Below are 13,209 nucleotides of genomic sequence, written 5' to 3'. Positions count from 1 at the left end.
TTTCTATCGGATTCTATACCGTAGTTGACTTTCTTTGCCACAGACCTTGGACCAAGCCACCATGCATTCCACAGCTACTGTAATGCGGATCATATGGAGATGCTTTCAAGCAATATCTTCTCCACCCAAAGATTTTTTTTTTTGATCTTTTTTAAATAGATAGAAGAATGAGTCTAAAGCATGTTTGGTATACTATACAAGCATTCCGTATTATATTATTTAATAATAATATAATGTTTAGTTACATTTATATATTATATAATTTCATAAGAGATTCAAAATTTATACTAGATAGTGTGATATTTAATATGAAAAAAAAAAAATATATATATATATATATATATATATTAGACCGTATTATGCAATTTAACTTAAAATATCGTATTAAAAACATATAAAATATTTCACAAATATAAAGCCTCGGGCTTGGTTTTTGAGATCGACGTTGGGGTCGAGTTTCTTGAAGTTATGTTGGGTTTATATTTTTCAAAATTAAATTTTGACCCCTTAACTTTTTAAAAATATTTTTTTTGCCCCTTAATTTTTTGAAAATTATAATTTGACCCCTTTTATTTTTATTTTTGGAAAAGACCTCAATGTAGCAACTCTATTTTCTCTCTTGCTTTCTCCAAATGTTGGGTTCGGGTCGAGATTAAAGTCGAATTAGGTTATGATTAGGCTTAAATTTTGTCTTATTACTAACTAATACGTAAACATATTACAATGGTAAAAATAGTATAATATTTTATAATACTACCAACCAATGTATTGTATAAAAGTTATATAATGCAATACAATACTATACGATATAATACAATACAATACAATACGGTACACCAAACATGCTCTAAGAGACGTTTCTTTGTCAAAAAAAAAGTAAGCTTTGCTAATTGTTGTAGTAATTTTGACCCCACATGCAGCTGCAATTAACAGCAATTACATCATTACAAATTAAAAAATTCTAAACTCAACTGATGTGTTATATTAATTGTTACATCGGTTTTTCATAATTCACTGAATTTAATTAATGTCTGGTTAATTAAATTACTCACTCAGTGAGCATCACTCATCTTTAAATCTGCACGGTGAAATCTGTACGGCTAACAGAGCGCTATTTTCTGAAAACTTCAAAAAATTTTCCTGAAAAATAATGAATGGTGAACTCCCTTCAACACTGTAAATATTTTCTAATTAGAATTTCTCAAAACATTATACCTAAAAATCTAAGAAGCTCACAAAATGAATAGTCTTATATTTATAGAGTAGCTTACATAGACTTCTTCTCAAAGTCCGATAATTGATTTCACGTACAACTTGAATTTTCTTTGATTAAAATAGTAATTATCCTCTTTTTAAACTGCTGCTCTATGTGATATACCCACAAAATACTCGACGTTTATCCTTTTCGGTTTATACTTAGAAGAAGCTTATGCATAAAGCTCCATAAAACCAACCGGATATATATACATATATATATGATATATATATATATATATATATACACACACCTTTGTTAATCAAATATGCTTAGGAAAGCTTATAGATAAGCTTCAATAACTTCAAATTCCAAAAATCACATACAGATTCTCCTTTTACCAAATCACTTTTTCAATGCATATCTTCCTTAGCGTACATCTTCAAATACATCTGCTGCAACTCTGAATCACAAACTGATTATCCTGATCCTGATTTTTTATTTTATTTTGTTGCCATAAATTGCCAACTAAAAATCCCGACATTTATCTTTTTTTTTTTTTTTGGTATTACTGTCTTGTGTACTCTTGATCTTCATACAATAATATTCGTTAATACATATAAATTTTGACTGTGCAAAAAAGTGAATTGAAAAAATGACCTCACTTTTGTTGGTTGCACTAGCTAAAAATCAACGCTAAATTTTTAGCGACGCCTCTTAAAAAAGCACCAATTGCAGCATACTCTTCCAGCAACCTCACATCAGCGTTACACCTCAGGACCTGGGGGAACATCATCCTAAAGCAAGTCTCCATCACAAAGCCTACTGCCAAAATACCCGTCACCGCCCTCGGTGGCCACCACTTGGTGGTGCCAACTGCCTTCTTCACGGCAATCTCCGCTGCCAAACACGTGCCATGAAGGAGGAAGAACCGCGTGACCTCCCAGGTGGGCCACACCCGGGCCCAATAATAGAAAATGAGCTCATGCATGAGGCCCGAAACCGCGAACGTGCCAAGAACCGCGGGGATGGGGGCCCACTTGCGTCCCACTAGACCAGCCCACAACCCTAGGGTGGGCTCATACACCGCGGGCCGCAGTGCACGGCCCACCATGAGGTTCCATCTTCGGCCCCAAAAGTCTTGTAGTGAGCTAGAGAGGTATGGCTCGTTGAAATGTGGCTCGAGATCTAGCCCCCAAATGGCTCGAGCCGCGGCTGAGGTTGTGGCTAGGATGATGTCAAGAACGAGGTAAACGTAGAGGCAATAAAGAAATAATACCACTTTTTGATGCATGTAATTTTCGTAGTCCGAGAAACGAAGTACTAGGATGGCCAAAAGCAATACTTTTATTACATAGATAAGAAGCCACTTTTGGACTTGTCTAGATGTTCTAAGAAATGGGTTTTCCTTATTTAGGCCTGATATTGAATGTGACATCTTCTCTTTTCTAGGTTTAATAATATTTGATGGTTTTTGAGGTGGGTTTTCTTTGTCTTTGCCATTGGAATATTGTTTAGGGTTTATTTGTGGTGACGTTTTTTGAAGTGGGTTTTTATGTCGTATCTCAATAGGGAAACAAGCATAAGCAATGAAACGCCAAAGGGGAAATATACTTGTTGAGTTTGAATTGTCTATTAAAGGGCCTTTGCCAAAAGCGAAGAGCAAAAGCTTGAAGTTGGCGAGCCATGAAATGAAGAATCCAGTTATGCCTCCGCAATTTATGGAGGAGAGAGAGAGAGGAAGAAAGAGAAAGAGGAAGACTATTGGGAGAACAGAGAGGAGTCTTTTGGTGCCTTTTGAGACTGTTTTACCAACTCCATAGCAATAGGAAAGTGATACAAAGATTGCGACGCATACCTTGAAGAAGTTGCTTCTTTCGCCCTCCATTTTCCTCTTGATGAGCTGTGACTGTGTGATAACCTTTTTCTCTATCTTGTTACAAAAGTCTTGACTACTTTTTTTTTTTTTTGTAGAGAAAGAGGAAGATGATATCTGAAGATTTTGGGCCAACTTATGGACAAGTATGGTGATTTGTAAACTATATATATATATATATAATATTCCCTTGAAAAAAGTAAATACATATATATAATAGTCGGAAAATATATAGGTAGAGCCGGAAGACCATATTTATTGATTAGTACACGTTAAAATATGACTTGATCAGATCAATATTCTAAATTGGAAAGAAATGGATAATCTAATAGATATATATATATATAATATATAATATATTTATATATGTATGTATACATTCATATATATATATATATATATAGCTGGTCTTATATGTAGTGTAGATCCATCTTCCAACATCTTTTCCTTTTTCTGAAAAAAAAATAGATAGAAAAACAAAACTGAGGATGACGACTTTTGCTGATTAGTTTCTTAAATATTTATTGTAAACCAACCAAAAACAGTTGGCAGGATATGCTTTTAGTTGGCAAAAAAAAAAAATTAAGGAAAAAATCCCACATTGCTTTCTTTTTCCTCTTTTCTCCATATTCTTCGGAAAAGATAATAAAAAAAGAAAATGCATATATTAATGCTTAGAAAGGAACTGTATTTATATAGTAATGTACATTTTGGCGCTATATATGTGTATATCTTTAAGGAATTTGAGCGCTATAATTAAGAACCTAATCAAGGTTTAATATGAACTTGAACATTAATTAACTAAGTCAACTTTGATGAGATTAATTAATAAATAATACTTTAGAAGTAAAACCGTGCGAGACATGCATCCGAGTTTCGATCAAGTGAGATATTTTAGTTGCTATATCGAGTTTATTGAAAAACGGTAGATGTGAATCAATAATTAAGCAAACTAGAAAGCACTTTTTATTGCTATTTTCTGATCAATTAGCCTTTAAATAAACGTTTAGTATCCATTTAATTTCCTCAAAGAGGTCCATCAAAAAAAAAATCCTCCAAGAGGCATAATAAACGTGGAATATTTTTGTTGTGTTTGAAATAATCACGAAAAATTTAATACTGATGATACTAGGAGATATCCATCGAATTAATTAAAGCTTTCCTTAATTGAGCTTTCAATTATATCATTGAAAGAGTAGTAATCAAATGGTCGTTGACAACTCAATTTTGGTTATATTAAAACAAAAACAAAAACAAAACAAAACACACACACACACACACTCAATTTTGGTCATTGACATTAATTTTTATTTCCCATGTGCGAGTTGTTTTCTCTTGAAAAGCTCTCGATAAGAAAGTTTACAACAAATACACACACACACACACATATATGTGTGTTTATTATTATTATTATTATTATTATTATTATTATTATTGTTATTATTATTACTTTTTGCTGAAATTATATATATCTGTGGCACAATATCAATATTTTCCCACTATAAAACATCAAGTGAAGACTCTCAAATGTTTTTAGACTTACTCAACCCAATTAGTGATCATGTCGGTTTAGATCTAAGTCAAGTCACCATCCACCATCCATGATCTCATTATAAACTCGAAACTAATGGCCTTAAGAAGATTCACATTTTTTTTTTTTTTTTGAGAAAAAGTAAGTAATTTTATTAAACATCCAAATCAGCTACACAAGCAATACCAACAAATTGGGGACTAAAATCAGCCAATTCAGTTTTTTATGATTATATGTTGAGATTGTTGGAGTAGATTCACATTATTATAACACCAATAATGTCTAGTGGCGAAGTCTTAAAACTAATTTAATTGGATGTGGTCCTTATTGCTAATCATTATAAGATCAATTTGTGAACAAGAAACCTCACGTGCTTTTCCTTTTTCTTTTCTCTTCTTGGTTACAACCAATACATTGATAGTTAGGATAAACCTTTCAAATGTGGCAAGTGTAGTGCCCACCATGATAGGTTGGGTTTTCAGTTCAGTTATATGTTATATACAATAGTTGTGTGTTGAGATTTCTCTCTCTCTCCCTCTCTCTCTCTCTCTCTCTCTCAATCTATCTATCTATATATCTGTCTATCTATTCTCTCTCTCTCTCTCTCTCTCTCTCTCTCTCTCTCTCTCTCAATCTATCTATCTGTATATCTATCTCTCTCTCTCTCCTCCTCTTTTTCCTTTTTTCCCTTGAAACTTGATAAGATATATATTAGATATACAAGGGAGAAAATGTAAGCAATATGTGTAACAAAAAAGTATAGCCAGGTGCGGGCACATAATCTATATCAAAGAAAAACAATTTTACGATTATCTTGAAATTGAGATTAGACATGATGACCCCCGCAATTTTCGGTATTAAGTATTAGCCTTCCAACTTTATAATGACCTGCAATTACTTATAATATATGCTTCAGATCAGGAATCTTCGACTTCTTGCTGTTAATATTAATTGTTACCATTATTTTGGTTAATTACTTTCAACTTTCAACTACTATATGGCTCAAAGGCCAAAGCATTATGATTGTGGAATTAATTTATTAGTTAGAAGAAATCGATTGCAAAAAAAAAAAAAAAGAAAAAAAAAAAAAAAGAAAGAATGAAAAGTGATTCTCCTTTAATCAACCAATGTTGCCAACATATTTTCTCCATCTTTTAGTTGACTTGACATTTTTTTTTATTCATGTATCTATACTTTTTGTTGCCACCAAGTGGAAGGTATGATTAAAACTTAGTAATATTGTTTTAAAATTAAATTGCATCATTCATCCTTTTCCTGTCGAATTCTTCACCTTTTTACAATCCCCCGCGTTTTTTTTGTCTAATTTATATTACGTAAATAAAGAAAATTTAAAAAGCTCACTAGGCTCTAAATACTAGGGCCGGTAATTTTGAACATAACACGATAAAACGATACGAAAACGACACGAGATAAATAGGTTTAGACCGCATGATTATTAATTGGGTTGTTAACGGGCTTATACGAATAACACGAAATAAATGGACTGGAATCATGCCAACCCGCTTAACACGCTTAACCCGTTTAGTTATACGGGCCGTTATCAGACCGATACGGCCCAGCCCGACCTATTTATTAAGCCTATATATATTAGACAAAACCTACTTCTAACTCAGTCTCTGGAAACTAATTTTAGTTTTTAAAGCATAGTTGGGCATTCAACCTCAAGACTCAAAGAAGACATTTTCCTATATTTATTTTATGTTTTATGCACTTAAACATTCAAATGCTTGGTTATGTTTTCAAACTTATTTAAATGTACTTGGTTATGTTTTCAAACTTCTTTAGATGTTAGGTAATTAGTGTGTTTTGAAACATATATACTTGATAATCTAGTAGTATCATATATATGTGTGTGTTTGATATTTAGATATTTTAATGTGTGTTGGCCATTATGCATGATTTTACTATAAGTGATATTAAGTAGTCAATTAATATAGTTTTTAATACAATATAAAATTCCACTATTTTTGCTAGTTGGGTCATAAATGTGTTTTTTTCGTGTCAGCCCGTCACAGCACATTTAGTAATTGTGTTCCCATGTCATGTCGTATTAACGGTGTTATTAGCATTTCGTATTCGTATTTAGATTTTTGATACATTTATTAATCGTGTCATGTTCGTGTTCACTATAATCGTGTCGTACCGTAATCGTGTCGGTCCGAATACGACACGTAAACATAAATTGCCAACCCTACTAAATACAATTGTCCATATATATAATATAATGCTGCATAATAACATCAAATGCCCTCTTTAGTTTACATACATATGAATATTCTACTAATTCTGTCACATTTAAGTTTTTTTCTCTCTCCATATCACTATTGAAAACTCTAACACTATTTGGTAGAGAGGGAAAGTGGCAGAAAAGAAATCAAAGAGTGAAGGGTTCTTTAAGGAGGAAATGAAATTATAAGTTGTTTGGTTGAAAGGAAAATATGGGAAAAGAGACGAACAAAGGGATTAACGTATTCCATCATCCAGCTAAAACGACTAAAATTAGAGAGAAGTTTTAGCGATAAAAATTATTAAGAAAATTTATAACTACTTACGTGAAGCTAGAGTAAGATTATCTATTTGTCCTCATCTTAAAACCGAATTATTATCCATTTATTAGTAAAAAGAGTCTTCTTATATATAAAAGAAAATTAGTAAAATAGTGATTCAAAAATTTTTTTTTTTTTTTGCTGAAAATAGTGATTCAATTAATCAGCTATGATTTCTTTCTCCTCTCCTATTCTACTAAAGAGATACGAAAAACACAACTTTTTTCCTCTCATTTATGTTGTTCAAGGTCTTTTTTAAGGATCAATTAAAAGTCAAATACATCAAAATGCCTGTTCTACATAACAATTTATATAAAATATAATAAAAAATGAATATTATGCTCATACACTTTCAGCAAGTCTGGCTATATTTTTTCTCTTTTTTTTTTATGTTCTCATATGTATAATGTCAAGGCTCGAGAATAAATAATACATTTTGATCATTTTTACTATAAATTATAATTCAAATTAAGATACAAATCCCCTAACCAATCAACTCATAAATTCAATAACTATAAGTAAATAAAAACCATATATTCCAGAAAAAAAAAAAAAAATCTACCACAATACCGATATAAGAGATGCCTACGTGAGTACCCTCCATTGGGATTCCAAGTTGGTGGGCCCCTTTCCAAGACAGAACACAACCCAACAAAATCCTCTCTTTCTCTCTCGTCTTTCTCTCTCCTCTTTCTCCCTCCTCTTTCTCTCTCCACTGTTCTAGAAAAACACATTACTAATAGTCTAACCAACAAAATCCTCTCTTTCTCTGTCGTCTTTCTCTCTCATCTTTCTCTCTCCACTTTCTCTCTCCACTGTTCTAGAAAAACACATTACTAATAGTCTAATTGGATATTTGTCAATCCCCAAAAAAAAAAAAAAAAACATCTTGGTACTTACTACCCAACTCAACCACAACCAACTCATCAATCTCTTTTCCCTTTCCTCGACTTACAACAACAATAATATGTTTCTCTGAAAAACATCATCTTCTTCTTCTTCTGAGAAACAATCAAATTCTCCAAAACCCAGAACCCAAAATCCAAAAAAGTTAAGATCTTGATCATGAAATACCTTTCTTGCAGAGCCGAATCCTCCATAGCCACCGCCAATTCCCAAACCCCCACTTCTTCTTCATCAAACGCCATCAAGATCCAACATTTCGTCTACAGCGACCTCGAAGCCGCCACCAATGGCTTCTCCGACCAGAAGCTTCTCGGCAAGGGCAGCCACGGCTCCGTCTACAAGGCCGTCCTCGGCGGCCGCCATTTCGCCGTCAAACGACCCAGCCGCCATCAAATCGTCGCCAACGAGGTCGACAACGAGATCGAGATCTTGTCGAAGATTCAAAGTCCTCGTCTTGTCAATCTGGTAGGCTTCACCAACGATTCTAATGACAACAATAATAGGCTTTTGGTTGTTGAGTTCATGAGTAATGGGACGCTTTATGATGTTCTTCACACTAGCCCTAGACCCCCAAATTGGGGCCGGAGAATTCGCTTGGCTTTGCAGACTGCTAAGGCCATAGACACTTTGCACTCGCAAAACCCACCTGTAATTCACCGAGATATTAAGTCTGCTAATGTGTTGATTGACCATAGTTTCAATGCCCGGTTGGGTGATTTTGGGCTTGCTTTGCGTTGCCATGTTGATGATTATAGGCTTAGGTCAACGCCCCCGGCCGGGACTATGGGGTATTTGGATCCTTGTTATGTGACCCCGGATAATTTGAGTACTAAACTTGATGTTTTCAGTTTTGGGATTTTGTTGTTGGAGATTATTAGTGGGAGGAAAGCTATTGATGTTGGGTATTCCCCGCCTTCCATTGTGGATTGGGCGATCCCGTTGATTAAGAGAGGGAAGTTGGTTTCGGTTTATGATCCGCAGATTGCGCCTCCTAAGGACCCCATTGTGAGGAAGCAGTTGGCTGTGATTGCAGCCAAGTGTGTGAGGTCTTGTAGGGAGCGGAGGCCCGCGATGAAGGATGTCGTTGTTTGGCTTACCGGGTTGAGCAAGTTAGTGCCTTTGCATTCGTGGAATGGCTTCAACAATCCGTGTATGATGGTGGAGCATGTGGGGCGCCCAGTTGAAGTTGCCAGTGCTAATAATAATGCGTATTTGAATTGGTTGGAGGGTGGTGGAGAGGGGAATTTGGATACCGTGGATGCTAAGTATGCGAGGCAAGTTATGAGGAATTCGCGGAGGGTTTACTCCGATTTGGGGTTCAGTAGCAACTTGATGGAGCTTATGGCCGGTACAGACGAGGAGTCTGAATTCAGGGGAGAGGGTGATGGGGTTGAGCCTAAATCAAAATCCAGGAATCGGGTTCCTAGTTTGAAATTTGGTAGTGAGAGATTTGGCATAAGAGGGAAAAGTCAAGGCCAAATTCGCGGTGACAACAGAGATGTCTTTCATTTAAGGCGAAACCATTCAGTTGGGGGAGCTTTGGAAATATGTGCCAGAAGCGATGATATAATCCCACGTACAAGTTTTCATTCTCACGGAGCTGATGATTTGTAGTTTTCCGTGTAAATTTCATTGAACAGATTGAAAAGATTGAGCAAAGCTCGGATGTGTAAGCGTTTCTTGCTTGCAAATTTTTCATTGACGTATATTTGTTTTTAGCTCATTGTTTGTGGTTTGATTGATGAACTGAACATGGAATTAATCTTTTCTGTGTTCAGGAATTAATCTTTTCTGTGTTCATTTGATTGTTAATGTGTTGTTTCACATATTTGAAGTTACAAGGGCACATTGGTGATATATCACCATCATGGGTTTGTGCCTTGTGGTCCCTGTCCTGTTCTTGTTCTTTTGTCGTTTAACACTGATGTATTACATTGTTCTTTTTTGCCCCCAATACATTGAGTTGATTCAAAATTTATCTAGTGCATATAAATCTCATGTTCTGTTCTTTGAACTTTTGCTTTCCCCTGTTGAAAGAGTCTTAATACTATTCCTTTTTTTGTATTTTCTTCCTTTTTTTTTTTCTACCTTATAGAACGGGAAATGTAACTTTAGCATTATTTGACTAGACAATTGTATTCTTTTACTCTATAATCTCGAGATTCTAGGACCTTCATGATTAGTCAAGTCAAAAGTCGTCTTTTTGGGAAAAAAAAAAAATGGAGGTGAAGATAGATTTAGGACAAGAATTCAGAATGTACTACTGAAAGAGATGATGTTATATGTGTTCTTTAAATGATGTCCGAAAACCAAGAGACTATAACATATCTTTTCAGAAGTTACCCTGATTCAATCTTGCACATATGGACAAAATATGGGAAACCGCGAAAACTTCTACAAAAATTTTGATTTGCTCAGATTTGAAAACTGAGGAGCACACACTAGAGTAGTAAGGCTTCTTTGCAGCTGTCTTAGGTCCACTTTGGGATTGCTGAGCTTTTGAAACAAATACTATTTTTACTTGTATCAAAAGCGAAAACAGAAACAAAAATTCAAGTTAAAAAATTCAGCTTATCAAAGTAATTAAAAAAAAAAACCGCATTGCTGTTCGTACAAAGTGGTACACTTTACCAAACACTAGAGTCGCATTATTTTTATGCAAACTTACATAGTACTTTTAATGTGGTTGTTAAAATAATATTTCACTCAAATATAGCTTACTCTTTGTTGAAAAAGAATCATTTTAATACTGAAAATGAAAATGTGAAACGACAGGAATTTCCTCTCCAAGAAATCCGAGCAAAATCTTACTGCTGGGTGTGTGTTTGATTGTTTACCACTATCGAATTGAACTTTCGAAGTGGACAGTAGAATATAGACACGACATCTTCACGCGTTTTGTGGAAAGCAGTTTGTATTGCTCAAGAAAACGACTGCACAGACACCAAGTTAACTTCATTCAATTAGAGTCACTGCAGCAGCCAAATATTCTCTCTTTAAATGGGACAAGATTTTGTCTAATTCCTCTTGTTATTATTGCTTTTGGGACTGAAGAAAACAGACTAGTAAACAAGACAATTTGAGCTGAAAAACTCAAAAGAACAAGAAATAAGACTCTTACCAAAAAAAAAAAAAGTCAGAGTAGATGCCTAGATGGTGTCGTTTAGCGGCTGACAGCAAGCGAGAAGATGTATATTCATCATATTAGGCTTTACGACTCACGCGTGTTCTTACTACAGTATGCATTTGATTCTCATTTTCAAACTTGTGTGTGTGTGTGTTTTTTTATAGAGCTATATGAAGACAAAATATATATTTTTTTTTAATCTGGGTGAGAGGATTCAAACTCTTCAATTGTGAAGTTAGGCATAGAATTACCACATAAACAAAAATAAGGACTACCACAAGTAATGATCCTTCAAATCCAACACTCAATCGTGCTCTCCTCCCCCAACGACGGTGCCGGCACAAACCACTATTTCCCAACGACTAGAAAATTCAGAGCCTGAGGAACTCCATCAAAATCTCTGACCTTGTCTCCCAGACCTCTTAGGATAAGTATGACGTATTGATAGGAAGATGATCAACTCATTGCAGCACCCAAAAAAAAAAAATACTAATATAAATGAAATAAAATAAAATAAATTCTTATACTGAATGAAACTAAGATCTTAAAAAAAAAAAAAAAAAAAAAAGAGAGAACCCATATATATGTAGGATTAAAATCAATAAAGTAATCTCATAACAACATCATGTCTTTCTTGAGTTTTCCCCAGTGACAAGTTTCATTAGCCCATGAAGTGAATCAAAAGAAGTAAAAGCATGTTCTCTAAGCATGGATCAAATAAATCAACTTCTCTGAGCATCACTTCTCATTAGAGGGTATATATGGCATGCATGTTGCATCCCACCCCTAGTGAAAAAAAAAAATGGAAAAATTCAATTCTCAAACTTAGGTAGAAAAATAATGATTGAAGTGGTCCTCGGTGCCACGTAAGTTGTTATTTCTTTAATTAATATTTACTCAAAACTTGTACGGCCAATTAGTATTAAAAGTTGTATTTTACTAATATCTCCATGGAAGAAGAATGATAGAGCTCTTTAAATCAAATTTGAGCTATCTATTTTTTTTTTTTTTAGATTGTTACCCGGACCCTCTATCTGTTTATGTTTCTTGATAGAGGAAGCGTTATAATGAGAAGGAAGATCCCTTTTTGAAAAGAAAGATGGAACAAAGGTCAAAGGCTCTTTTGTTTCCTCGAGTTATGAAGTTATTTGTCGTATGTATTCTGTAAATTATCGGTTTTTCCTTCTTCAACGGATCACTTTAGACTTTTTAGGTTCACAAATCCACTAAAATTGCCCATTTCAAGTACGTGTGATAAGTACACAAATTTATACTTTTAATGTTCATAATTATCAAATTATTTTATTAAATTTGTGATTTTAATTTTAAATATTCTTAAATTTATAGGATTTAATTTTAATTGGATTTATTTTATTTTTCAGGTTTTTGAAGAAAACAATTGGATTTGGGCTAGTTTACCAAGCAAAACCCACAAGTTGAGCCCAAGAAAAGCCCAATTCGGCCCAAAACCCATCAACCCATCATCCAGCCTAGCCGAGCCGAGAAGCCGCGAGCCGAGCCAAGAAGCCGCGAGCCATCCCAGCCGCCACATGTCGACCACTGACGCACCGCAGATCTGTGGGGCCCAGCTGTCCCCTAGCAAACGTGCGCCTGGCGCGCATGGATCCTCTCCCCGGGCGAGTCTCCTCCACGCGCGCGTCACCCGGATCTCCTCTCCTCTCCGCGTGGGTCCCGCGTTCCAGCCTCCCTCCAGCCACGTCTCGCCACGCGTCCCAGTGGGGTCCAGCTGCTCCCTGACGTACGCGCGTTTTGCGCGCATGTTCCCTCCCCGCGCGCGTCCAGTCTCCCTCCGCGTGGTCTAGCTGTGCACCACGTCTTCTCCCACGCGCGAATCAACTCACGACACATGTCCCACTCTTCAGCCACATTTGTGATGGTTTTTCTCCCCCGATTAAGCCTTGTAACTTCTAAATTAGGATCCGTTTTTTAGGTTTTTAGCATTCTCAAAACTCTATAAATAGGGCCATTGTCAAGGTGATTGGAGGT

At 35.2% G+C, this 13,209-nt stretch overlaps 2 protein-coding genes across 2 annotated transcripts; one reads left to right on the top strand and one right to left on the bottom strand.

The window, feature by feature from the left end:
- Positions 1–1,874: 1,874 nt before the first annotated feature.
- LOC112092860 (acyl-CoA--sterol O-acyltransferase 1-like) lies at positions 1,875–3,083 on the bottom strand. Its single transcript, XM_024170044.1, has 2 exons — positions 2,731–3,083; positions 1,875–2,586 (listed from the first exon to the last, which is right to left on the bottom strand). Exons 1-2 carry the CDS (start codon positions 3,081–3,083, stop codon positions 1,875–1,877), a joined length of 1,065 nt encoding a protein of 354 aa, XP_024025812.1.
- Positions 3,084–7,925: 4,842 nt separating this feature from the next.
- LOC112092865 (serine/threonine-protein kinase-like protein At3g51990) lies at positions 7,926–10,031 on the top strand. Its single transcript, XM_024170054.1, has one exon. The coding sequence runs from the start codon at positions 8,235–8,237 to the stop codon at positions 9,687–9,689; it is 1,455 nt and encodes a 484-aa protein (XP_024025822.1). The 5' UTR covers positions 7,926–8,234; the 3' UTR covers positions 9,690–10,031.
- The last annotated feature ends 3,178 nt before the right edge of the window (positions 10,032–13,209 follow it).

The sequence above is a fragment of the Morus notabilis genome, unplaced genomic scaffold (genome assembly GCF_000414095.1).
Source record: "Morus notabilis unplaced genomic scaffold, ASM41409v2 Scaffold1309, whole genome shotgun sequence".
NCBI classification, from domain to species: domain Eukaryota; kingdom Viridiplantae; phylum Streptophyta; class Magnoliopsida; order Rosales; family Moraceae; genus Morus; species Morus notabilis.
Note: the sequence above shows the minus strand (reverse complement) of the source record. Positions and strands in the feature narration are given on the sequence as shown.

Bases quoted from the DNA above. Each gene is read 5' to 3' on its own strand.
- LOC112092865 (XM_024170054.1), top strand. From the start codon at position 8,235: ATGAAATACCTTTCTTGCAGAGCCGAATCCTCCATAGCCACCGCCAAT.
- LOC112092860 (XM_024170044.1), bottom strand. From the start codon at position 3,083: ATGGAGGGCGAAAGAAGCAACTTCTTCAAGGTATGCGTCGCAATCTTT. The intron at 2,587-2,730 runs GTCACCACAAAT...CCCATTTCTTAG, and splicing joins AAAAACCCACTTCAAAAAAC to AACATCTAGACAAGTCCAAA.